The sequence below is a fragment of the Petaurus breviceps genome, unplaced genomic scaffold, assembly GCF_028583685.1.
Source record: "Petaurus breviceps papuanus isolate PSGF00001 unplaced genomic scaffold, PetGlider_PUasm1.0 174, whole genome shotgun sequence".
Classification (NCBI taxonomy): Eukaryota; Metazoa; Chordata; class Mammalia; order Diprotodontia; family Petauridae; genus Petaurus; species Petaurus breviceps.
The window spans coordinates 33,035,644-33,063,250 of record NW_027185761.1 but is presented as its reverse complement, the minus strand read 5'-3'; the positions used below and the strand labels follow the sequence as shown (position 1 = coordinate 33,063,250).

General features: G+C 38.4%; 1 protein-coding gene across 3 annotated transcripts in view; it reads right to left on the bottom strand.

The window, feature by feature from the left end:
• The window catches only part of CRBN (cereblon), a 37,771-nt gene extending 13,408 nt beyond the window's left edge, over nucleotides 1-24,363 (bottom strand). Inside the window, exons 1-6 of one of the 3 annotated variants that reach the window (XM_069084066.1) lie at nucleotides 24,208-24,363; nucleotides 18,848-18,954; nucleotides 17,829-18,031; nucleotides 16,081-16,230; nucleotides 12,196-12,358; nucleotides 3,287-3,349 (exon numbers count right to left, since the gene is read on the bottom strand). In XM_069084066.1, the coding sequence (XP_068940167.1) occupies nucleotides 3,287-3,349; nucleotides 12,196-12,358; nucleotides 16,081-16,230; nucleotides 17,829-18,031; nucleotides 18,848-18,954; nucleotides 24,208-24,268 (747 nt within the window). In that variant the 5' untranslated portion in view covers nucleotides 24,269-24,363. Of the gene's footprint in view, nucleotides 1-3,286; nucleotides 3,350-12,195; nucleotides 12,359-16,080; nucleotides 16,231-17,828; nucleotides 18,032-18,847; nucleotides 18,955-23,673; nucleotides 23,799-24,207 lie in introns of those variants that run through there. The other 2 variants (XM_069084067.1, XM_069084065.1) reach the window with 2 other exon arrangements.
• Nucleotides 24,364-27,607: the final 3,244 nt, after the last annotated feature.

The following is a 27,607-nucleotide window of genomic DNA, read 5'->3' as shown; positions in this document are numbered from 1 at the left end:
AAAGAAAGAAAGAAAGAAAGAAAGAAAGAAAGAAAGAAAGAAAGAAAAAGAAAGAAAGAAAGAGAGAAGGAAAGAAAGAAAGAAAGGAAAGAAAAAGAAAGAAGGAAAGAAAGAAGAAAGGAAAGAAAGAAAGAAAGAAAGAAAGAAAGAAAGAAAGAAAGAAAGAAAGAAAGAAAGAAAGAAAGAAAGAAAGAAAGAAAGAAAGAAAGAAAGAAAGAAAGAAAGAAAGAAAGACAAACAGTATACTTAGGTCTGTATTTAGACAATATCAGTTCTTTCTCTGAAGGCAGATAACATTTTTATTATGATAAGTACTATGGGACTGTTTTTGATCACGGTATTACTGAGGAATCATTCACAATTGTTCATAGTACAATACCATTACTATGCTGTACATATATTTTATTTTACTCTGGGGATGAGGGAGGGAAGAAGGCAAGACAATTGGAGTTAACTGACTTGCCCAAGGTCACAGCTAGTAAGTGTCAAGTGTTTGAGGCTGCATTTGAATTCAGGTCCTCCTAACTCCAGGGCCGGTGCTCTATTCACTGTGCCATCTAGCTGTCCCCTGTACATATATTTTAAAGACAACAAATATTTACTAAGTGCCTATTATGTGTCAGTGCCTGTGATAAGCTTAGATGATACAAAGAAAGACATACAAATATTTTGCATCTCATTAGCAATTCTACCCATTTCTGATCTTCAAAAGAAAAAATTCATCATTTTTTTGTACTTCCTACTTTTGTACTGTCACATGGATAACAATTATTTTCTGACATTCATCAGTTATTTACTTAGAAAAAGATGGACTCTATTTTCAGAATAAAAGTTTTCTGAAAGACTTTTTATTAAAAATCCTAAAGAAATTTTTTTGTATTTCCATAAAATATCTTCTTTTGTTTCTCTAAGTTCAATACTGATATTCTTGTCAGTTCCTAAAGGTGAAAGAAAACATTACTTAGCCTAAATTTTAGATCACTCACTGAAGTACTTTATCTAAATAAATGAAGAATGGTAAATACTGACAAAGGTTCCAAGACAAACAAACATACAAGTCTAGCAGGAGATCTAAAGTATACCACTGAGAAACACAGACGGCAAAAGGCACAAACATGCTTAACAGAAGGCTGGCAGAGTGGCTTTCCTGTAATAGGCACCTAAACATTTGTGCAAGTGAATGCTACACAAGGCAATCCACTTCTAACAACAATCCTAACAGGTTTGACTATTTTCTCTCTATATACTCTTTCCTTTAGTAGACTCACCCATGTCTATGGTTTCAATGATCACTTCTCCACTCAAGATTATCAACAACCTACCTTGGGCCATTAGCATCTGTTATCTGGGATACTCATGTAAACATCTGTTTCTGTGTCTTTCCTCTCTCTCCTCTCCAATCCCATCTTCCTACTGATATGTCTGACCCTGTTACTCCCCCTGATCAAAAGCCTGCAAAGATTCCTGATTAACTGTAGAAAAAAAACACAAGCTTAGCATTTCAGCACAATCTGGTTCCAATCTAACTTTTCAGCCTATTTCTCACTACTGAGACTGCATATATACTCTGCCAAACTATTCCCTCATTCTACCCTCCTTTCCTCCATTTCTATACAGAAACTCAGGCCAATCCTCAAACATGAAATAAACTCCCTCTCCATCTCTGCAAGTCACCTCTTTCAAGAAGCTGAAAGTGCTCTTTCCCTTCTCAAATTTTCATAAGAGTACTTTATATGGACTTCCATCATTATCATTAATAAACATTTATTGATATATTGATCAACAAAATTGATTTACTGAGCACCTACTACATGCTAAGCACTGCACTAAATGCTGGGGATTCAAAAATAGGCAAAAGACAGTCCCTGCCCTCAAGGAGTTCACAATCGAATAAGGGAGACAACATGCAGACAAGATAAATATATACAAACAAGCTACATTCAGGATAACCAGGAAATAATTAAAAAAGAGAAGACACTGAAATTAAGAGTGGTTGTGGAAGGTTTTCTGTAGAAGGCAGGATTTTAGCTGGGACTCAAAGGAAGCCAGGAAGACCAGTAGTCTGAGTGGAGGAGGGAGAATATTCCAAGCATGGGGGACAAACAGAAAATGCCCAGAGAGGAAAGCCTTTTTTCATGGGAACAGCCAGGAGGCCCATGCCACTGGATGCAGAGTATGTATCTGGGAGTGAGGTGTATGAAGACTGAAAGGTAGAAAGAGGGGCTAGGTTATGAAAGGCTGTGAAGGCTGAACACAGCGTTTTTATGTGTTTCTGGAGGCACTGGAGTTTATGGAGTAGGGCAGTCATCTGTTCTTTAGGAAAATCATTTTGATGGCTTAATGGAGGATGGACTGAAGTGGAGAAACTTCTTTGCCCTTATCCCATTCCACCTTAAATCCTATGTATTTTGGGCAGTAAACACACAGCCACACTGTGGTATCCAAAGTAGAAATTCACTGTGCCTTCAAGTCTTAAGAGATTCTCAGTTAAAGTTAAATAGCCGACAAGGGTAATACCCTCTATCAAGGCCTCCTCTAAGGTGTCTCTGAATATACTGAACAGTCCTTTAGCTACCTGAATGAGGCAATACACTTTAGAAAGCAACTCCCTCATCATCTGACGGATCAGACTTATTATTCTGGAGGCTTTTTTTCTTCTGATATTAAATGTCAGTTCACAATTTCTACTATGATGATGCCCATGAACCCAGAAAACAGCAGTTCTTAGCCTCCTGTGTATCACAGACCTCTTTAGCAATCTGGCAAAGTCCACAAACCCATTCTCAGAATAATGCTTTTTTTTTCCCTTTTAACCCATAATTGAAAGAAATGTGAAATTTCAATTAGTGAAAATAAAGATATCATTTTGTTTTTTGTTTTTCCTATCTAAGCTCATGGACCTCCAGAAACCTACAGACCCTTTAGAAGTCAATGAACCCCAGATTAAGAAGAAACATAAGGAGAAAGAATAAAAGGGACAGGGGAGGGGGAGTGGAAGGAAGAATGGAAGTAAGAAAAAAAGGAGGGAGAGAAAGAGAAGAAAAGAAACAGAGCATGAATATGAAAACGTGCACAAATGCTGAACACCTTGTCCTTAGGGAGGTAAGGATAAAAAAGCAGTTCTTCCAGTTCCCTAGTGCCCTTCATCTAATAGAGCACTATATTTCTGGAAATAAAACTCTATTCAAGAAATATGTATCAAAATGTAGAGAGACTAGGTAGTAATATCCACCAAAAATGAAATAGTGGGGCTTAGAAAATAAAAGATTAATAGAAGGTAACTTACAGCATCATATAAGGAATAGAGCCAGGGAGGCCAAGAAGTCAGACTTGCACAGTGAAACTTCCTCTGAAAACAGAAAACATAATAAAATCATAAGTTCCTCTGCATTAAAAAGAATCTTTTTCAAAAAGAAAAATCTACCCCCCCTCCCCTCTTCTGCTTGAGCCTTTTGAGATTAAAAAGGAAACAAGCATTTATTAAGCACCTAATATGTGCCAGGCACTGTGAGCACTTTAGAAATATTATCTCATTTGATCCTCACAACAATCCATGTTGTGAGCAAGCAGGTGCAATTATTATCCCTGTTTTATGGCTGAGGAAACTGAGGCAGACAAAGGTGGAGTGACTTCCTCAGGGCTGCACAGCTGAGTAAGTGTTTGAAGTTGGATTCAAACCAAGGTCTTCCTAAATCCAGGCCCAGCACTCCACCCACTGAGCTACACAGCTAACTCCAATTACCTTCCATCTACATTGCATACTGGAGATACAATTTTTTTGCAGGGTTTGAGTTTTTTGCCCTTCTGAGTCTCCTTAGACATAGTGCTTACTGACTGACTAATTTGTGTCTTCAGTGCATAGAGCTATTTTGATAGGACAGTGCCAATAAATGCTCACTGAATTGAATGGAAAATAAATAGCTGTAAGTTTTATTTGAAAATAATCTATGGTCCAGTGAAAGATTTTCATATTTTAAGAGAAAACAAATCTGTATATGGAAGCCCTATGGATTTATTTCTATTGAAAGGTCAAAAAGTATTCTCTGTGTTTGAGTAAAACAACCATTTTTATTTGAAACTGGCGAGCAGAAGGATAAACTGTTGATGTAATCTCAATGCAATTCACTTATATGAATCATTTGAATCAATGGATCTACTTTGTGTGTAAGATGGGCATTTAAGATACTTTGTGCGTAAATATGCACTTCAACTATATACTCTGAATACTACTGAAATGTATGCATGTTAAAACAAATGGTGAAGATAACTAAATGTAAAAGAATAAAGCAAATGTGAAAAGAATGGAGTTTTAAAATATTACTGGGACATTTCATATAATTTCTATTTTTTACATAATCTCTACTGTATTTGCACTAAAACCTCAAAAGAGAATTCAATGTGGAGTCAGAACTTATAGAACCCATAGTAATTGGTCTGAAAAATAAGATGTTATCACAAGTCTCACTGTAATCAATATATACTTACCTAGAACTTGCTGATGATATGATAGAGTGAGGATAACTAAATGGTATGAGAACATGGTAACACTATCCCTCAACTACAATGGAAATTCTTTATTAACTTTCCCTTTGGATTGATAAATATATTTCCAGAGTGTGGTTTAAGCCACAATCTATTCCAATTTCTCCACTGGAGTGAGAGGGATGCCCAGGGGGCATCAATGGGCTGCTACACAATACCAAAGATGACTTGCACATAAGAAGTGGCAAAAAGAAACCACTGAAACAAAAATGTGCATATACTTTATGCTGAAGTATATTAAAATCATTTAACAATGAGTTATCACAATAGGGTCAGAGCAGAATTAATTCAGTAGAACCAACAGAGCTATAACTTCCAAAATTTTTCTGTTTAGTTTGGATGTTGATTAAAATCAACATGAAACCCTAAATAAACCCGATAGTTTAAAAGTAGAAATATCCAATCTTTATCACTGATACTTTGTAGGCACTAGATATTAAATAATAATCATTGTTCAAGGAACCTAAACACAAAGTTCAACTGTCCCCCTGCCCAACCAACAGTGTTTTTTCAAATACATCTGTTTTATAAATCATTACTAATATAACTACTCTTTCTAATTTTTACTCAGAGAACCACAGAACTCTGGAGGGAAGACAGAAGACTGGTTATTAGTTCTACAAATTGAGTCAAAAGTCCCTGTTTATCTACCTATGCTGAACATACAGGCTTAACAGAAAGAATAAGATATTTGTACTCCTCTAACTGTAATAAAAGGTATAGACAGCATGAAAGTACAGTATTACTGAAAACAAGTCATCCTGACACCAATGAGAGCTACAGATCCTTCATGGTTCTAGTAACTTTGTGGAGCATGTTTAATCAATATAGGCTTAAAAACCCTGCTCTTAATGAGAAGCTTAGCCATAATAAATATACAACTACACCTATCTATAATAATCTTGCCTTTCAACAGCTCCATAAACTATTCCTTTATTTGCTACTCTAACAAGAAACATAAAGAATATTATAAAAAGTTTCAGCTTACTGACATGTTGTTAAGTTCCTAATCCTGTTATCATAACACAAGCAACTGGTGTAATAAACTGAAAATTAATAAACCAGATTCTACTAGGATTCTACATTTTCTAACTCACCAAATAACATGGTACTTAAAAAGCAGTAACTAATGTGGATTTAAAAGAAAGGCTATTTCTCTCCCCACTAATGCACACACTTTACTTTTATTTACAAAAACTGTACTTAAAGGAAGAAACACAACGGCAGATTTTTGCAAACTGAACACTGTTGAAGCAACATGGTACAACGGAAAGGCCATGGTTAGAATCCTAGGTCTGCCATTACTGCTGTGTGACACTGGGCAAGCTGCTTTTCCCCTCTGGGCGCCTCAGTTACCTCATCAATAAAATGAGGCAGTTGGATTTTAAGACGTCTCTACCAGCTCAAATCTATGGTCATGATTCTATCTAAAGAAAATAACTTACATAAGAGTATTAAATGCTTCATACAACAAATGATTTTATGCTATAAAATTAGAAGAATAGTGTTTTGTGATAAAAGGAATGTGGGGCTGAAACTTAGGAAGAAACCTGGTGTTTAGCTGTAGCTCTGCTACTGTGTGGGAGAGTCACAGACTTAGTTTTCTCATCCATACAATAAGGAGGTCAGATTAGACGATCTCTAAGAAAAATTCTAGTGCTAAGATTTTTACAAATAGTTTAACCTGACACAAATGTACCATAAAAGTAATACATTAAGCCACATTTATTATTTCCTATCAACTATGTACAGTTAAACAAATATTGCATCAAAGAGCAGAAACATATGAAAAAGAATTGAACACTTTTGCAGAAAAGTTAGCAAAAAATATTCAGTTTCAAAATTCCCAATTTTTAAAGAAATTTTTGGTCCCCTGGAAGAGAATTCTGTCTTATTTCTGTGTCACACTAATAAACTAGAAATTTATATATACTCTTTTCAAAAAATATTTTAAGCATATCTGCAACATGAGTTATTTCATAAGAGCAGTAGCTGTAACCAATTCAGAACAGTAGCTGAAACATGCGGGTGACCAATGCCCTGGTTTGCTAGGGAAGTCCCCTTCATTTGGGGGACACAGGGTTCACTACTGAAGGCTAATATCATTTGTATTTGACAACGAACACTTCTTGGTACCAAGAGGCAGCCATCAATCCCTCTCAGAATTACTCTCTTTTATTCCTTTTTTTGGTTTCTCAAACAAGTAAGACATTTCAAAAGCAGGTGAAAAGTAGCTTAAGGAGGCTGCAAGAATGCAAAAGGGTTCAAATAGGAGAAAAAAAAGTGTTAAATTCCAAGTGAACACTATTAATTATATTTCCACTGAAAGCAGAGGGCAATATTATAAATTCTATACTGTCCTATCAAGTGTGCAAGTGAAACCTACCACATTTTTATCCAAACAGCTGTTATCCATTTATGCTTTACTAAAAGTCCCCCCAAATATAAATAGGCAGCCAGAAAAATAATTTTGTGGGATATTTATGTTAAAGAGAAAACAATTCAGTAAAGACTAGTTTAAAATAAAAACAATAAATTAGAAACTCCTGTTTCTACAAGGAGAATGAAGGGCACAAGTGCTATAGTACAATGGAGTCATGGGACACCTGAGAGGGCTACAGTGACCTGACTTTGGGTTTTTGGGGATGATTCCTCCAGCCTGTCCAATAAGCTGAGAAAAACCGAGGCTTTTTTAAGAGCAAAAAGCAGAAGGTTAGGCACATTCATGTGTCACTTCCTTTTTAAATGAATGTTTCTAAAGTTTGCTGGTCTTAGAACAGTCTTTAAAAATAACACTCTGCATACTACAGTAGAGCTCCCATTAATGAGCAAACAGGCAGAATCCCAGCAGGAGCAGACTACTCAAAGAAATAGCGCTTTCATTACACTGAAAAATATGGTAAATATACAGGTTTCTTGGCCCACCCTCATGACAACAAGAGACAAGATAAACCCAACAAACAAACACTAACAGCTGTGTCTGGTAAAAAAGCAAATTAAAATAACAGCAAAACCAAAGGTTTCAAAACAGGACATAAAGAAGGAACACCAAAATAGGGATTCCTGCTGGACAGTTTCCTAAACAGCTCACAGATGATGGCCAAGTATATTTTTTCTATTTTGATCTTCCATTGCCAGATGACACAGAGAGGGGCATGTTTCTTATTCTGTATTTCCTTTAATGTTCTGACTACACTTAGATAAGGCCACTTCCTGAAGCCTGGGTACTTCTCATACTTTTAAGGATACGCAGACTTAAGGGAAAAATGTTCTATTCTTCGGGTGGAGAGAAGGTGTGTGCAAACAACCTCAAGGTTCACTGCATACATCTCAGGGACGCTACACACCTGGATCCTTTAAATTCCTGCAGAGGTTTAGCCTTCAGTAAGTCTGGATAAGCAGTATGGTTGGTGGACGAGTCACTCTCTGCAGGTGATGATGTGCACTCCTGCCATTAAGCATCTTTTCTGCTGCAAAAGTGTGTGGCAACCTGATTAGCACATGCTGGAGGGACTGAGCCATGAAGCATCTAAGTATCTCCTGATCCATATCACCTCAACTATTACTGCAAGATGGAGACAAGGTCTACTTATACATTCTTAAGGACTTTGGAATACCTGAAATGAAATTTCACGAAGAAAGAAATGAACTGAGCCTTAAAGCTTTCTAAAGAAAACACTTCAGGGGAGGCTAGGTGGCACAGTGAATAGAGAACTGGCCCTGGAGTCAGAAGGACCTGAGTTCAAATTTGACCTCAGACACTTAACACTTACTATCTGTGTAACCCTGGGCAAATCACTTAACCTCATTTGCCCTGCCTTCCCCCCTCCAAAAAGCGAAAAAAAAAAAAAAAACACTTCAAAGGACTCAATCACATTAGCCAAAGGTTTTGTTGGCTTACTGTAATACTGAAATGGCACCATGTGAATAAGGCTCTCATATTCCCTGTTCTGTTGTCAACACACCTCCTCTCCCCCCCCACCCCCCTACCCCCCACTGCTTGGCTACACTTCTCCCTGTCGTGAAAATCTAAGGTCCAATAATTAAAAGTTGCAAGATGCCTTCTGATTCATAGAAGGGTCTGCTCAGTGCTCACAATTGTCCACTGAATTAATAACATCCTTGAAATACCAGATAACCTGACTAATAAAGATGTGCAAATGTGGTGGGTATCTAGGATCTTAAAGATAAAAGTAAATAAGGAGTGATACACTGATTTCCAAATCGCAGCTCTGTTCCAGGCCTTCCACATCTAAGAATCACCTAAAGGGCTTCCTTGGGTCCAAGTAAAGAGACCAGGGACATCCAGTACTGAACAACAGCTGGGAAGTTTACAGAGCAACAGAGCAATCCCTCTTCTCCCTCCCTCCCCACCCCCCAGGGGTTCCCCCTCCTTTTCTTTTCAATGCAGGAGGACTTTAGGGACCATGTCTGAGGTTTGCCCTAGATACACCTTAGCTTTCTTCTCCACCCTAGCTCTCCTCCCTCTTTGCATTCTCCCCCTCCTAAGCTTCCCTCCCTTCCCTACCGTCAAGGCTGTCCTCTTTCATCGCCATCTAACCCATTATATATTATTTTTCCTCTACCTCCTTTTCCCTCTATCTTTAGTTCCTTCATTTCCGGGTGTTCCTCTTCTTTTCCTCTCTTTCCCCCTCTCCCCGTTCTTCCTTTCTGTTTGCCTACCTCTGCCCTTACCATCTTTCCTGTGCCCTCCACTCTAATAAGATCTGACTATCAAGAATGGGAGCTAACTAGCCCCACATCCTATAGAATCAAGAGGTAACTAGACGAGGTCAAACCAGGAGAGAAAGTGACTAGATGCTGGCTTTCCACAAGAATAACAAGGAAGACTGAATTATTAATATATTTTTGGGGACCAAGTCTGTGATTTCATTGGTATAGTAAATCCCTGGTATAGAAACTTGCCCTACCTCTGAAAGGCAACTAGGGAGGCACTGGATAGATCACTGGGCCTGGAGTCAAAAGACCTGAGTTCAAATCCAGCCTCAGACATTTACTTATTGTGTGACCCTGGGCGAGTCACTTAACTGCTGTTGGCCTCAGTTCCCCCAACTATAAAATAGAGACAATAATAACACTTACCTCTCAGGAGTTGTTGGGAGGATCAAATGAGATTAGCACAGTGCCTGGCTCATAGTGTTGCCGTTGTAGTTCAGCCATTTTTCTGTCATATCCAACTCTTTGTGACCCCATTTTGGGCTTTTCTTGGCAAGGATACTGGAGGGGTTTGCCATTTCCTTATCCAGCTCATTTTACAGATGAGGAAATTGAAGCAAACAGGGTTAAGTGACTTACCCAGGGCCACACAGCTAGCAAGTGATGAATCTTCTGGATTCCAGCCCAGTACTCTATCCACTGCACCACTTAGTTGGCTCATAGTAGGTACAGTATAAAGGCTTATTCACTTCCCTTTCTTTCCCACTCTTCTCCCAAAGCAGATCAGCACCTGGTCAGTTACTCAGTCTCAGAGAATTGCCTGAGGCACTAAGGGGTCAGGTGGCTTGCCCAGGGTCACACAACTACCAAGTGTAAGAGGTAGGATTATAAACTCTAAGGCTGGCTTTCTATCCACTATGCTTTGCTGTTTCTTGAATAATTAACATAAGAGAAAAGAAATAAAGCATAATTATTATTATTTCTGAGCAAAATAAACCAAAAAAACTTTCCAAACTGGCAGGGTGGGGGTAGAGGAAGGACAGAAGAAAGGAAGGGATTCACCTATTTAAAATTTATCTACATAAATATTCAGAATGTGAAAGGAACTCCTTGGGGGCAGACACATACTTCTTCAGCATGCAGAACATATAAATAAAGAACTGAATTTTGGACTGTAGAAAAAAACACAATAACTTGGTTTACTAAGAGAAGTTTTCATCAATTCAAGCACGGGGATGGTAGCAAAATGTCCTTACTTTCAAGGTATGCTATTATAAAAAAGACAAAAGATATTTTTCTGTAACAATTTTGATAACCAATATTCCTGAGTCTTGAGAATTAAAAGAACCTATTATCTATTTAAGCTGATTTAAAAAAACAACAAAGAATAGGAAAGGACACCTTCCACTCTGCAGCTGTCAATATAATAAAAGTAATACAAGGAAAAAAACCAGAGTGAAAGAATACAACTGGGGGAGGGGGAGCTGAACATCCATAAAGAAGTTGTAAATGTCAGACATTAGTATTAATATTGTCAAAATGTCAAGAAGATATATGTTTGCAAGTTGTCTGGAAATGCATAATGGGAGTAGTTTGTATAATGCCTCTCCAATGAGAATCCCAAGCCACTCAACACTAATTAAAAATCACACACTTTGCCATTACAGTCATTTCACAGGCTGGTCAACTGCAGCACAGGAGAGCTAAGTGACTTTCCAAGGTCTTGTAGATTATCTGTCAAAACCAGGAACCAAACCAGGGAGCATGGACAGTCAGGTATCTGGCACACTAATCCACCTGCATGGTGAAACTCCTTCCATTTAAAAAGGACAGAAAAAGCCATCTAATGAAAAGAATAATAGCAATAACCTTCTTGCATGAAAGGAATTGGGTGACCTTAAACATTTTGCTTTCCAGTGATCTTTTGAGCTCTCTTCAGCCAAGACATATAAAGGTACTTTATTTAACCTGGGAAGTCTACTATATTATCTTATACTTCTGACAATCTGATATAAAATTTAAATTAAACACATCCAATTATTCTACCTGTAAAAGACCAGACAATCTATAATGCTAGATCTCTATCTCTATACTCAGAACTGACAACTTTGTTGTAACTTTAAGGAACACACTCTTAGATTAAATTCCAAAAAAAAAGTTCAATATCAATCTTCCTGGTTAGCATAGTAGTAAGTATTCCCACTTGTAATGTGGGAAACCAGGGAGGCTTTGTTTCTTTAGGCAGAAATCATAAAAAAATGTACATTCTATTGAAACCTGGAAAGAGATATAACATCCTACAAATGGGTAACTGAAAATAAATCCCCATTATTTCACTTTTGTAAAAGAAAAAAGAAATAGTTACGTACAATTAGCTACTACCAAAATTTTTAAGAGCAATAAATTCCAAACAAACATTATAATCCCAAATATTTTTTAAAGGTCACATGTTCTAGGAAAGCTAAAGTTAAAATAAACTATTTGAAGTTAAAATAATTTATTCTGATTTTGTGCTGTTACAATTTTTTTAGAGTAAATGTACTTATGGCTCCAGAAATAAAAATTAGAACTATGTTATACAGTTAGTTCGTACAGTTAGTTCAGCCCACCCTGAATAACACTTCTTTAAGCTTTTTTTTCTTTTTTAAGATCTTTCAAGTATATATTGTCAAAAAACATTTGAAGAACCTAAATTGGTAGCCCTGCAACCCTGGACAATTCCCCAGCCCTCTTAAGGCCCTTGGGTCTGGGCTGAATGAGCTGACTGCAATAGTCTCTTCTAGTTCTAAGGCTGGGAAAAAAAAAAAAAACCATATTTATAGAGAAACAGATCTGTAGATATCAGACACAATGCCTTAAAGTTTGCACCAAAATGCTATAGGAAGTGAAATGAATTCTAAGCAGTCTATAAAAAGCAAGAGAATGAGCAAGTGGTTTTGCTTAATTTTAAAAGACGCAAAAACAACTTGTTCTCACCTTCCGATATTTCTGCCACCACTGAGGTGAACAGTGGTCTTCCCATGACACAGGTTTTGAAGATGGAAAAAGCTGGCATCTACTAAGAGATTCCAACTGGATCGCAGACATGGTTGAAGGCAACACTCGTTCAGGAAGGATTTGTACTTTTGCTTGCTGAATTCTGTGGTCAAGAGAACCAAACATGGGGGGGGGGGGCAGTTTAAACAAAAACTGAATTCGGGTTACAAGTTCTGGAAGAGATATAATCAATCTAAAAATACAAAAATCTATAAAGTTCTTTCATCAGCCACTACATGCCAATATACAAAACACTTTTGAGAGGGAAAATAGTTCACACATTATATATCATTATGCTAATCTTAATGCAGAATGAGAAAGAGTTATCTTATACTAAATTGTTAACACAAGACACTGGGGGGAAAAAGTAATTGAACAAAAAGATCCAAAAGTCAACATAAAATCAAGTACCGATTATCTCTTCTGTGAGTTATCTAAACCCCCTACAGGCTCACTCGTTTGCCTTTTAAAAACAGCATTTTAAGAAAAAGAGGAAAAATACCAAATTATCTGGCTAATTATTACACAGAGAAGAGATTAAAATGAGGCTAATAACCTATATGCATGTAGCACTTTAAATGCTTTCAAAAGTTTACAAAGTGATTTACTCACAATGCCCTAAGAAGTACGCCCTGTACAAATGTGTCTTCCCATTTTCACATATTTAGGAAAAAAAAACCGAGGGAGTAGAAATAAATTAATCGTAATCAAAGGGTATCTGAAGTAATAAAGCTGAAAAGTAAATAAGCTGAACAGCAAAGCTGGGCCTTTGATTCCATGTCCAGAGCCTTTTCAATTAGGTCATACTGCCTCCTCCAGGTTAAAAAACTGTTTATAGATTTCAGATCTCATTCATTATTTCCCCCACTGCCACAGAAGGGAAGATTGCCTGTACCAGGAAAATGGAAAAGTATAGTTTACTGCCCTCAAAATCAAGTGAAAAGGATTTGTATTAGAAACATTTATTTTTCCTTGATACTTAAAGGCACAATATTCTAAACTAGTAAGTAAATAGTGTACCTCAAATTCTATATACTATGCTATTTAACTTTTAAAAGCAGTTTATCAAAATAATCACATTTTATAGCATCTCAATAATCCCCAATGATTTTTTTCAGAAGGTCCCTAGCTCTACCATTAGTTACATTTAAGGCTTCTAAAATGACCTTCTAAATCAACTACTGCCCTAATAAATGAAGACTGTGAAAGAGAAACAGGTAACTTGCATTTATATGCTCAGTGGAACTAGTTATGTATGCCCTCTAAAGCACACAGATATGATGTAACGATGAAGGATCACTCCTCTCTACCATGTCAGAGTAATCCAAGCCTGGCAGGTTTCACCACCCTGAGATGCTCAGCAATGCAATGTGCATGCCTTGTGTCCCTGTATCAACCTGGCATGACCAAAGAGTTAGCTGCTACAGCAAATCACAAAGGTTGCATTGTTAGGGGAGCACTCAAAGAAACTTGAAAATGGATCCTTTGAGTAAGGATTCATTTAACTATATGTATGTTCACGGAACACATTTAGTGAAAACCTTTTGCCCTATCCAAACACGAACTAAAATGGTTTTAAATTCTCCATCTTCTGTTTGCTGTTGCTCAGATGACTTGTTAAATAGCAACTCAATATATTTATATGAATATGCAAAGGATTAAAAAAACTCTCAGCTCCTCAAAAGTTATCAATGACAAACTTAACAAAAATATTTTTGCCTAACCATAACTGAAAACCTTAATTTTATGATAAAGCACGAATATTTAAAAGTTACGAGTAAGAGATGAGACTGGTAAACACCAACTAAAAGGTTTGTCATGCATTTTATCAATTCATTAGAACCAACAATGAACTATTTCCAATTATCAGCTTCATGAACAAACCATCTTTAAACTTTATTTGCCACTGTAGTTTGTTCAAGGCATTGGTGACATCCACAAGCTGAAAGACTCAGAAAATTCACAAGAGTCACAAAAGTTATTCAAAGACTGTGATATGAGACCTACAGGAAGATCTTCAGAATGCTAAGATGATTTTTCCTAGAAATAAAAAGGCTACATGGCACAGACTTCATGGTTATATGGGGTGATACAAAAGAACTGTGTCCATTTATGCTCAATCTTCCATCTGCTACAGACAGAAAAGGAAATAGGGTGAAGTGATTTAAATTATATGTGAAGAATTTCCATCAAGGGTTGTTAAAGCAGTCTGTGTTGTCTTCTGTGCAAGTTTTTAAAATAAGGACAGATTTTCATCTTTTTGAGATAGCTTAATAGTGGTCTCATTTGAGGGCAAAGGGAAAATGCCCTTTCAAAGATCTCTTCTAGCCCTGGGTGACAATGGTCTTTATTACTAAGTCACAGTAGTATGCTTTACATTCCTGAACCAGTTTCATAGGTATTGGTATATTGCCATCTTGTGTTCAAATAGTAACTCTGCAGCTACCAAAAATCTCTGGTACAAATAATACATAGGAAACATGGAATCAAATGTCAATTGTCCTTTATGCTATGCGATATTAAAAAAAAAAAAAATCCCAGGCCCTACAGTACATTAAAAAAAAAACCCTTCAGGATTCGAATTTTTTAAAAAGTTAGCAAAAATTATATTGATAAGATAGCTTGTGACATCATGATGCCTTTTCCTGATCAATTTGCTGTTTCTTCCTAACTTGTTACATATTCCTCCATTCTGTCCTATGTCCCAAATGTGTTTGCTTTGCGATTTTCATACTATTAAGCACAAAACAGTGATAACAACACATAGTTGTTCATGGGGCAGTTAGGTGGCACAATGGATAGAGTGCCAAGCCTAGAGTCAAGAAGACCCAAGTTCTGATCTAGCCTTAGACACTTAGCTGTGTGACCGTGAGCAAATCACTTAATCCTCTTTGCCTCAGTTCCCTCATCTGTAAAATGAACTAGACAAGGAAATGGCAAACCACTCCAGTATCTTTGCCAAGAAAATCATAAATGGGGTCACAAAGAGTTGGAAACAACTGAAAAGATTCAACAACAACAATAAAAATTGTTCAATATATTAAGTAATTGCTTATAATCAAGTCAGGTGCTTTTTTACAGGGCTAAAAGATTCCGTTGTGGTAAGCTACAAACAAATAAAACTTAAAGACTAAAAAAAATATAGTAGCCTTGCCGTAACACCTGGCTGCTTTCTTGGATGCCTATTATATGCGCAGGCACTGTATTAAGAATTATGAAGCACAGAAAAGCAGAATAAAACCTAATTCCTGCCACTTGAGAGATAACATCCCAACTCAAATCTCATTTACCCCAGGAAGCCTCCCCCCAACCACTTTTAATTCCAGGGCATTCTTTCTATTGGTTTTTCCTATTTATCCTGTGGACAGCTTGTTTATACATTAGTTGCATATAGTCTCCCCCCTTAGAGTGGGAACTCCCTGAGGGTAGGGACCTTCTTTTGCCTTTCTGTACCCCCAGTGCTCAGCACAGTACTTGGCATATAGTAAACACTTAACATTTATGGATTGTTTGATTAATGTATAGTCATGGCCTGCAAAGTTTAGCCATTATTGTCCAAAGATCTCATCATCTGTGAAGGAAAGACAGATTCTCCCACAGAGACCTGCCCAGACCCCATACTGCATGGATGGGTGCAGTTCGACCTTTATTGGAATACTACTGTGAAGGGAAACCCAGGCTGTATGGAGTTCTTTCCTGTAACAGGAAGCATGGTAATAATGTTCTATTACAGTATGAATATAGGGAAAAGGTCAAACTGGTGGTTTTTTATTTATGTCACGAGGATAATAAAGGGACTTTTAGGCAAACACAGCAATTTCTTACCCATCCGATTGCGTTCTTATTTCAAGTACTTTGAACCTCTGTCTTCCTACAGCTTTCACTTTTACTATTTCAATTCCAAAGTCCTGCTCTTCCCGATAGGCATATATTTCGGCTGTTGTCCCAAAATGTGCTTCCCTTTCCTGTATGTTACTGAAGACATGGTTTTAAAAAAAAGGAAATGCTGTTCAGTTACCTAAAATTTCAATTTCAATATATGCAAAGCCACTAATGGCACTAAACATGTACAAACTTCACAAAACAACCCGAGCCCCTTCTTTTAAAAAACTACAACCAGATTTAGGGAAAGTGCTTAAGAAATTTTAAAGGAAACGACAGGTCTAAATTCATTTAGGGCTCAAGGAGATTCTGTCAAACATACTTTCACTCATTTTCCATATCAAATGTTAGCTGTGATATTTCCTTAGAAAACACTCCATGAAAAAAAAAAAAAGATCAAAATCAAATGAGAAAATATTTCGGGCGAGTAGGTGGCGCAGTGAGTAGAGCACCAGCCCTGGAGTCAGGAGGACCTGAGTTCAAATCCAGCCTCAGACACTTAGCACAAAAACTAGCCGTGTGACCTTGGACAAGTCACTTAACCCCAACTGCCCTCCAAAAAGCAAAAAAAAACACTCCATGGTGTTTCCTGCACCAATGCATAATTTCCTACATCCCCCCCTCTTTTGCCATATTTAAAGCCTAATCTTTCCATACCACTGGGTTGTATTTATACAAATTATGGATTTATCATTTTGATAGGAAATCTATCCTTTGCAAAGTGAAGTTTTCTTACATTAAAATATAAAATTTGCTTCTCTTCAAATAAGTAAAATTTCTAGAATTAAGAATCCAATTTTTTTAAACTTTTGTATATTCTGTGGCATTCACTCAAGTTTCTGAAACTTTTAAAATTAAGAATACTCAAACCAATTCAACCATTTGAGAATATAAACAATGTATAAAATATAAAAATATTCAAAGCCTAATCTTAGAATTACCAGTCATGTGCACAAATATGTATGTGTGTGTGTATACAGACACGTGTATATAAATATGGATAGTGAAAGTCATCAATCTTCCCAAATGGTATTTTTATAGTTTTATCAATAAAATATATTAATTCGTAGAATCACATGGCATCTTATTTTTATGGTTTTATCAATAAAATCTATTAATTCGTAGAATCACATGGCATCTCTGCACATGCATAAATGTTTACTGATTGACTGATGGAATGTAATCATCTGCTTTAGCTTAAATATTAAAATATAAAAAAACATTAAAATATAAAATTTGATTCTCTGCAAATGAGTAAAATTTCTAGGGTTAAGAATCCAATTTTTTTAAACTTTTGTATATTCTGTGGCATTCACTCAAGTTTCTGAAACTTTTAAAATTAAGAATATTCAAACCAATTCAACTATTTGAGAATATAAACAATGTATAAAATATAAAAATATTCAAAACCTAATCTTAGAATTAACATTCATGTGTACAAATATGTGTGTGTGTATACAGACACATGTATATAAATATGGATAGTGAAAGTCATCAACCTTTCCAAATGGTATTTTTATAGTTTTATCAATAAAATATATTAATTCATAGAATCACAAGGCATCTCTGCACATGCATAAATGTTTACTGATTGACTGATGGAATGTAATCATCTGCTTTAGCTTCACAACCCCACTGTACCACTGACTAAAGAAAACAAACTATGTAAAAAATTCACTCAAATGTTTTACCTGTATGCTAGAACTGCAAAAGTTCTGTCTTTCTGAATTAAATTCCGCACCATGCTAACTTCTTGAGGGTGAAAAAGTTGAAGAGGTAAAGTTTGTCCAGGAATCAACATCATCATCACCTGTGGCAAAACTGGAATCACCTGACAGCTGTCATCATCATGCAAAGTCCTGCCATGAAATTCTTCCATATCAGAGCCCAGATACTATTTAAGAATACATATACACACAATGACTTCATGGATATGAAAGCAAAATCTTAAATTTATTAAACACTATTAATGTGATATAGATATAATCTGATAGATCCAAAAATCTAAATATATGACATTTTAAAAAGCATTAAATAACACTACTCTCTCAAGCAGCAATGTGTAAAGTTGAACATTAAACTAAATTAATTATAGTGCTAATAGGATTCTGTGATTAAAGAAGAGTGAAAATCACTCTAACCACTGGATTAAATTCATAAAGTTTCCAAACTGTGAGCTGAGAAGTTACAGAAAGGGGCACATGAATCCATATCTACATTAAGCATCATTTACCTTCAACAAAATATCCACTGTTGATCAGCATAACAAACATTTTTTGTAAACTGAATAAATAGTATCTTGTACCTGTTTTTTAAAAGCACGTGATTATTAAGAAAATAGAAGTTCATTTAAAAGCATTTCTGAATTCAAAATAGCCTTTTATCATAATTTATTTCCTAATTCAACTGATATGAATAATATGAGGGTCAAAATTATTTCATAATAAAAGAAGTTTCTTATACTGAAAAAGTTTAGGAGTCACAATTCAAATTTCTTTGCACAAACACATATACATACTTAAGTACAGCTTTTTCAAAACTATTCCATTACAGTAGGTAGGTTTGTCAATTAGTAAATAGCTAACAACCTTACCCACAGAGAGTTTCATTAAGGTTAAACAGATAACATCATAATCACTGTTTCCTGTAACCTATAGGAATATGATGGCTAAAAGTAGCTCTGATGAAGATTATAACCAAAAGTACACACCATATGAGATGTTGGCAGGCTGGTGTCAAAATTTATGATATTAGGTTTTTTGGCTTCTTGACTGTCCTGATCTTCAACTTCCATTTCATCATCTTCTTCACTTTCTGCTAATAAGCAGTAAAAGAATACTGTTATTTTTAAAAGTGAATTAATTTGTTCAAATGCAATTGTTTTAATGAAAAGAAAGTTTTACACTTAAAAGTTTTGGGGATATCTCCCTCTAGAGCAGAGGTTTTTAACCTGGGATCCATGGATAAATTTCAGGGGGTCCATGAACCTGAGAGGGGGAAAAATACATCTTTGTTTTCAGTAATCTCTAAATAAAATTTAGAATTTTCCTCACTATTTTAGAGACATTATTCTGAGAAAGGGTCCACAGGTTTAACCAGATTGCCAAAGGGATCTATTTCACCAATAAGATTAAGAACTCTTCTTCTTGGGGTAGCTAGGTGGTGCAGTGATTAGAGCACTGGCCCTGGAGTCAGGAGGACCTGAGTTCAAATATGGCCTCAGACAAGTAACACAAAAAGCTAGCCATGTGACCTTAGGCAAGTCACTTAACCTCAATTGCCCTGCCTTCCCACCAAAAAGCAAAAAAAAAAAAAAAAAGATCTCTTCCTCTAGAAGAAATGAGCACTTATATTTTCTAACATAAACACATTAAAAACTTAGTTTTTGTATGCTCACAAAAGAAAACTACATAAAAAAAATATCTTCAGCAGATAAAACTGGAAGAGGAGGAAGAACAATGGACTTGGAAAAGGGATGTGCTGAAAAATGGTTAACAGCCCTGCTGGTGGTGCATTAGATAAAGCTCCAGGCTTGGAATATGAAAGCTTGAATTCAAATCCAACCTCAAACACTTACTAGCTGTGTGATCCTAGGTAAATCGTTTAACCTCTGTCCACCTTTGTTTCCTTATCTGTAAAACTGGGATAATAACAGTATCTACCTCACAGGGTTATTGTGAAGATCACATGAGATAATATTTGTAAATTAGTGCTATGTGCCTGGCACGTAGTAGGTTCTATAAAGGTTTTCCCCTTACCTCTTCTTTTTAGTTTCATCTGAATTATTAACATTTTCTCCATTATTTTCTTAACTCTCAACAATCAACAAAACAATAAACCAATTCCTCATTTGTAACATCTGTCAATTTCTGAGGTGTATTATTAAATGTTCACCCTGAGAGCAGAACAATCAGCTGCTGGCTCAAGCCAGTGCTTTGACTTGGAATCAGAATACTACTTGGGGTTCAGAGTTATCTTTGCCCTTTAATAGCTGTGGGACCTTGGGCAAGACAAGTCTTCCCTCACTGATCCTCAGTTTCTTCACTTAAAAAAGTCAGAGGGTTGGCCTACGTGTTCTCTAAGGTCTTTTTTAGCTCTAATATTCTGTGATTGTGGGATTCAGTGATGGGTCATCTTTACTACGAGCTCCTCTGAGAGTGGAAACTGTTTTTTGGTCTGGTCTTTTATCCCTGGCACAGATGCTTAATAAATGCTTGCTGACTCTGGAATCTTTACAACACTAAATTGTGAATATTCTTTAGTTTGACTGTTATTAATCTCAATAAACATGAAAAAAAGAATGAATTTCATTATGTGAAAATTTCACTTCTTAAGTTTGCATTAAAAATAATGCTATTCTGTGAGTAGCAAAAGAAAATCATTAGATAACTTTTATCAAAAAACATGCTCCTCTCAAAAATTTGTTTTCTATAATTACAATAAGGAACAGATCAATAAGTTCTCTTTGTTCAAGCTTTACATCTGTAAAACAAATTCAGAGTAAACAATTCTAGAGAAGGTGATTTTTGCACAGAGGTATCACTTCTCCTTCTTACAAAGTAGCAGACTGTACATTTCCACTTCCACTAAATAAATGCTTTGTACTTTAATTTCAGGACATACTATAGTAACAGCAGCTAGCATTTATATAGTATTTTAAAGTTTTCAAAGCACTTTACAAATATTATGACATTTTATTCTCAAAACAATCCTGGGAGTAAGGTCAATCAACACTAATCAATCAACACTTATCAAGTGCTCATGTACCAGGAACACTATGGATAGAAAAAAAAAAATGCAAAACAGTCCCTGCCCTCAAGTAGCTTACAATCTAATGGGGGAGACAAAATGCAAACAAATATGTATAAAACAAACTATATACAGGATAAATAGTAAATAGTTATCAGAGGGGAGGCACTAGAATTAACAGAGATTGGGAAAGGCTTCCTGTAAAAGATAGGATTTTAGCTGGGACATAAAGGAAGCTAGGAGGTAGAGTGTTTCAGGTATGGAGGACAGTCAGAGAAAATGTACTGAATTGAGAGATGAAGAGTCTTATAACCCCAATTTTATAGATTAGAAAACTGAGGCAGAGAAATTATGTGACCCGCCAGGGTCACACACCCAGAAAGTATATGAGACGGGATCTGAAATAAAATCTTCCTGACTTCAGGCCCAGAAATCCTTCTACTCTCCCCAGGTGCCTCCCAATAGGCTTCCTCTCCTCTCTAATGCACAATAAACATCACTGAAAGAGCCATCTTCCAAAGGTCGACAGGTCTGACAACACTCTGCTCTACCTTTCAGCTTCACAATGCTTACTAAGAAAAGCCCCAGATTCCTTAGACCATCATTTAAGGCCATTCACAATCTGACTCCAGCCTAAATGCATACTACTCTTCATACACCCTATGTTCCAGATACACTGGCCTGCCTGCTGCTCCCAATCTCATGGTATGGTTTCCTGCTTCCATTCCATTCACATGGTCTCCCCTCCCCCCACCAAAAGAAATATTTTCCTGCCTTCAAGCTCAGGTACACTACATTCTCTTTCACTTTGACCCCACCCTAAGCTATTACAGAACTCTGCCTCTTCAACACTTTCCTAGTGTTTAGTTTGGTCTCTTATGCACCTATTGTGTTATATCAATGTAGCTGTCTTATTCTGCACCCCCACCCAGTAGACTACAGCGTCTCAATGACAGGGACATTGCCATCTCATTTCCATACTACCAGTGCCTATCACAATGTACTATAAGCATAGCAGTTGTAACCTCTTTCACAATATACACACTATAGGCATAATTAATCTGGTATCTCTAAGTATATTCTGAATGTCAGAGTGAATAGAGGGCCCCTCTTGGTGCCAGATGACCTAGGCTTAAGTCTCACCTCTCTGACTGTGTGACTCCTGAGCAAATTCTTAGTATTCTGAGTAACCTCCTAAGACTATAATTTGCAGAGAAGGGGCCAACCCCAGAGCTCTTATACCAGTTAAATCACAGGTCTAGTCACTCTCCTATGTAAGAATTAATAAACAGAAGGATAATGTATAAACAAAAAAATAGTAATGTGTGCACATTATCTTTCATTTAATCAAATTTGAAACACTTCAATATATAGATTCCAATATACAGACCAAAATGTGTCTCTATATAGTAAAGGTGTTGGATTTTTTTACTAACTCTTGAAATTAAGGAATAACCTATTAAAATCAAAGAAATCTGCTACAAAATTACTATGACAATGATATAATTACTTTATATTAGTTTTCACTACAAATATAAAAATGTTCAATTAACTTATTGGGAAATCATTAATATTAGGTTATCGACACATATGAGCTCTGTGACTACTAATAACATGAAAAATATACCAATATTTGTTCAGTGGTTGGTTTTGGTCAATCTGGAAGCCTATAAAGACTGATGACTCACTTTACTGCAGCAGTAAGTACAACCCTATCTGTACTTTTTTCAACGGCTACCACAGGCAGAAAACCTGGATTTGGCAGATAAAGAAACTACCCTGCACACTGTTCCAGGGTGTGGGGAAAGGCTCTTTCCCTCAGTTGAAGGATAAACACAATTTAACTCTTAGACCACTTAGGATTTAAATGGACATAAGACAAATCAATTGGCTTTGAGTATTCAAACAACTGCCAGATGTTTACTTTTTTCTGAAAACGGTTCTTGTAACTGGTCTCCCTGCCTCTTTCCTCTTCACTTTATGCCTGATTCTGTCTCCAAATTAATACAAAACATCCCTCTGATCAGGTCAGTCCCTTGTCATGTCACTCAAAAATGGTCAACAGCCAGAGCTATTGGGTAAATTCAACATTTCTTAGCTTGCATTCTGAGGTTCTCCGCCATGTGGCCATGGACTACCTTTTTAGACGTTTGTCACATGGGAGCCCTACTTACATTACACTTTCCATTTGTCTGCATCCTTGACCTACCTTGAAGTCATTTCTCTTTCGTTCACCCTATTTTAATCCTATCTTTCTGGCCTGTTTTTCCCATCCCTAGGGCTCAGCACAGCACCTGGCATAAAAAGACGCTTCATAAATGCTGACCGCCCGTGCTGGGTCCTGCAGACACACAACTGCCCCGCCCTCCCGGGCCCACACCCGCTGTTTACATAGAACACACCAAGTAAACAGCCGCGGCCCCCCTAGCACGACCCTCGGGCCAGAGCAGAGTCTGGGTGGGTCATTAATTTGCATGCCCTCGGGCCGGCCTTTTCTGGGCACGCGGCCCGACGAGCAGCGGAGGTGAAGGGGTCCCGGATCCCCGCCGGGAGTCCAGCGCCAGTGACAGCCAAGCTAAAGCGGCCCCGCTCCCCTCGGCCACAGCTGCCGGGAAGGTCGGCGGACCGCGGGCCGAGCCGGGCTCTGGGCGAGGCCGCCCTGAGGTCCTGCCAGGGAAGCCCGGCCTCAGTTTCCGCGTCTGTCAAAGGGGCGTCGCCGCAGCTGCTGCCAGCGCCGGGCAAGCCCCCGATGGGCCCTGACAAGCGAGGGGGGCCGGGGACACATACGGCAGCGGCGGGCGGCTGCGAAGGCGTCCACGCCGAGCCATCGGGGCGACCTGCTCGGGGGCCGCCCGCGGCAGGAGCAGGGCGCCTCCATCCCCAGCCAGCCTTTATTGAGCGCCCGCTACATGCGGGCCCGGGGCCACAAAGGCCGGGACGAAACAGCCCAGCCCTCAAGGAGCTTACATTCTACTGGGGGGGGGGGGGGGGGAGGACCGACGACCCCCGAGTCCTGCCCGGGCAGGGCCCCCAGGGGCCCGAGGAGAGCCCCGAGCGCCCCGGGGAAGGCGAAGCCGGGGCTCTCCGCTCCCCACGCCGATACTCCCCAAGAAAACGCCCCGCCCTCTTCCCCCCGCCCCCGCTCCGGCAGCGCCGCCTCTCCGGGCCGCCGCCGGGCTTGTCCTCTCCGGGGCGCCAGGCACCGGCCTCCGCGCGGGCCGGGCTCCCCCGGGGCCCGCTCCCCGCCCAGAGCGGGCGCCCCACAGCCCCGGGCCCCGCTGCCCGCTCCGCTCCCCGGGGCGTCGGCGGCCGGGCGGTTACCGGGCATGAGTTGCAGATGGTTCCCCATGTTTGGTTCTCCTCCGCCACCTTCGTCGGCCATGTCTGTTTACCCGCGAGGGAGTCTGGGAAAAATCTTTGCGGCCGAAGAGAGAAAGAGACGGCGGCCGCCTGGTTCCTGCGCTGCCGGGGCTCCGGGCGAGAAAGCCCACAGCGCCCTCTGCCGGCCCAGAGGCGCGGCGCAGCTGCGGCCGGGTGGGGCGGGGAGGAGGGCGCCTGCTGGGGCGTGCCCTCTTCGCTAAGGGAGCCAAGTATGGTGTTTAGGAGCGGAAGAAGGGGGTCCGGGAGACTTGGTGTGTGCACAGACATGCGCCCATTGCTGAACTGAATTCACTTGTAACATAATTGTACAAAAAGTTTGCATTCTCTCTTTTAGATCAAAGAAGAGAATTACAGAAAATTAGAGCTGCGAAGGACCTTTGTAGGCACGTGCATCCACAACACACGTGCATGGATGTGCATACATATACACAAAGTGTTCCGAAAGTCACTGAGAGTTTGGGGACAATGAGCATATGTATGTTCAGTCATTTTTAACTTGTGTCCGACTTTGCGAGACTCCATTCGGAGTTTCCGTTGCAAAGATAACGGAGTGGTTCTCCAGCTCATTTTACAGATAAGGAAACTGAGGCAACAGGGTTAAGTGACTTGGCCCAGGGCCATACAGCTAGTAAGTGTCTGAGGCTGGATTTTAATTCAGGAAGATCAGCCTTCCTGACTTCAGGCCTGGCACTCTATATACTTCTACATCTAGCTAAGTATATGAATATATACACACATGACCAACATATGGCAGGAAATCATATATCTGTGTGCACATTTATACATGTATATGTAGGTATATGCCTAAAAACCATTCCCTAATCCATAAATGGTAGACAGATATGAACAGACAGTTCTCAAAAAGAATTGCAGAGTTTTAAGCACCATATGAAGGAAAGCTCTAAGAGAACTGCCCGTCAAAAGAATCCTAAATTTTCATCTCGCACCCAGCAAAGAAGGTTAATGAAGGGGACAATTAGTGTTGGAATCAGGAAGAGTCCACACCCCACAATGCCTTAACAGCTGGTATGTCACTGCTAAGATGCTGCCCATATTTTTCCTCTCTCGTTTCAGAAATAGAGTTACATGCATATCTTTACACATAAAGTCCAAAGGCTTGAATACTAGTTATTGATGAGAGAAGTAAGTCAACTAGAGATTAAGTGGTTTATCTATCTATGATCATCCTGCAAGTTAGTTTCAGAATTAGGATTTGACCACGAAAGAATACATCTTACACAATAGTTTTTGGCATGTTCCCACTCTTATGTTGATTCTTCTCAATCCCTCCCTGAATATGATCACCTGCCATCAGGGGATAGAGGGAAATATTTTGGCAGCAAGAGGTTAACTGATTTTTCCAAGATCCCACAGTTCACATGACAGAACATATCTTTCTAGTCCTGTGTGCTTTCAACTTGGCCACTATCACTATGTTTTTATGTATATCTTCACATCAAGAAAATTAATGGATTGTTGGATGCCTCCCCCCGCCACACACACACACACACACACCATGGTAGATTTAAAATAACCTCGAATCATCTCTGTATCACAATACAATACTGGGTGAGGAATTTAGTGGAAGTTATACATGTTAATATTGAGGCAACTCCATGGTGCAGTGAATAGAGCAATGGTCTTGGAGTTGAGAGGACCTGTGTTCAAATCTATGCTACCTGTGCTACCCTGGGCAAGTCACATATTCTCTGTTTCCTTCACTTTTCTCATCTGTGGAATAGAGATCACAATAGCACCCATTTCTCAGAACTTCTGTGAGAATAAAATGATGTAATATTTATAAAGTGCTTTATAAAACAAGGCACTATACAAATGCCCACTAATCTATTAATAATCTAAAATTTATAGGCCATGAGTAATCAAAAGCTATTTTTCTGACCACACATTTCATTACTTATTTATCTAAGCATTATAATGGAAAGAGAACTGAGACAGAGTTAGGAAAGTTTGAGCATTACTTACTGTGTAAGCCTTAACCTCTCTCAACATCAGTTTCCTCATCTGTAAAATGGAAATAATACCATTTACTTCACAAGCTTGTTGTGAGGATCAAATGAGATTACATATGCAAAGCACTGTGTAAACCTTAAAGTACTATGGAAATATTATTGTTTCTATTACTATCTCCTATGGAATTTTTGCTGGATTTTTCTAGATTATTTTCTCCCATTCCTCACTAGTTTTTGCAAGTAGACTGCCTTAGGCTACGTTATCTCTGATTACACTTTATTTTCCTTTTAATGCTACTTACATTTCATGATCACCCACTCTGGTAATAATTGCAGAATTAAAATAATAAGCGACATTTAATTAACTTTTGGCAACTTGCATAGATCCACAACAACCAGGTTATTCGTCTGTACTCTGGGGTCACTCTAGTTGCCCAATGGTCAGTATGGAAAATGTTCATAGCTCTCAGGAATTCTCCTGCATTTATTGTTTGCCCAAAACACAAGGCAGCATCCATTAGAGCAGGCTTGTGTGGCTCTTTCTGGGTAAAAGAAAAAGAAAATTTATAAATTACCAGGCAGGTGATATTTCCCCAGAAGATAGGGAGAGGTAGGCATTACTGAACTTGAATGTGAATTCCACTGGGAACAAGAAAATTGAATAAATGGTGTCCCATGACACGTTTACATGTATTTCTAGCCAACAGAGATAATTCAGGGTCTTTAATCTATATAAGGATCACCCAGATTGGTTGTCTACAATAATCTAATTCACTGGAAAAATGACAGATCTTCTATTCCTTTCATACTGCTTTGCAATGGCTCTATAATAATAAGGATTACCAAATGATGTGATGGAATATTTGTGTCAATTCATCTTGGTCTAATTGAAAAATAACAAGAATTATTAGCTCAAGGCAAACTTGTATGAGCAGCCACACTTGGGACTGGTGAATTTCTCCTCCAGTGTGATGGGCCATCATTATAAACATTTATTCAGCAAACACCTGTACCAGGTATTGGGGAGATGCAAAGTGTATATAAGATAGCACTCCTTTAGTAGAGAGGTGTAATGGAAATGCAAATTTAAAGATCTTCCCTGCCCCTAGGCTAAAGTGCACCTGGAGCCTGGGGTGGGAGGCTTGTTTTTCAGTAGATACTTTTTGATTGGGCAGTGAGTCAATAAGGTTGTTACATTATCTGCACCAGGAGAAGGCTATATAAGCCCTGATGTGTAGCTTTGTTTTGGGGCTCACTTTTGAGAAGTGTTGTGTGATTTGATCATATGAAACACCCCCTTCCCCCCACTTTGAAGAACCCAGATGTTGATTTGGTGTGGATGTAATGGTTGGACAGTTTGGAAATCTGTC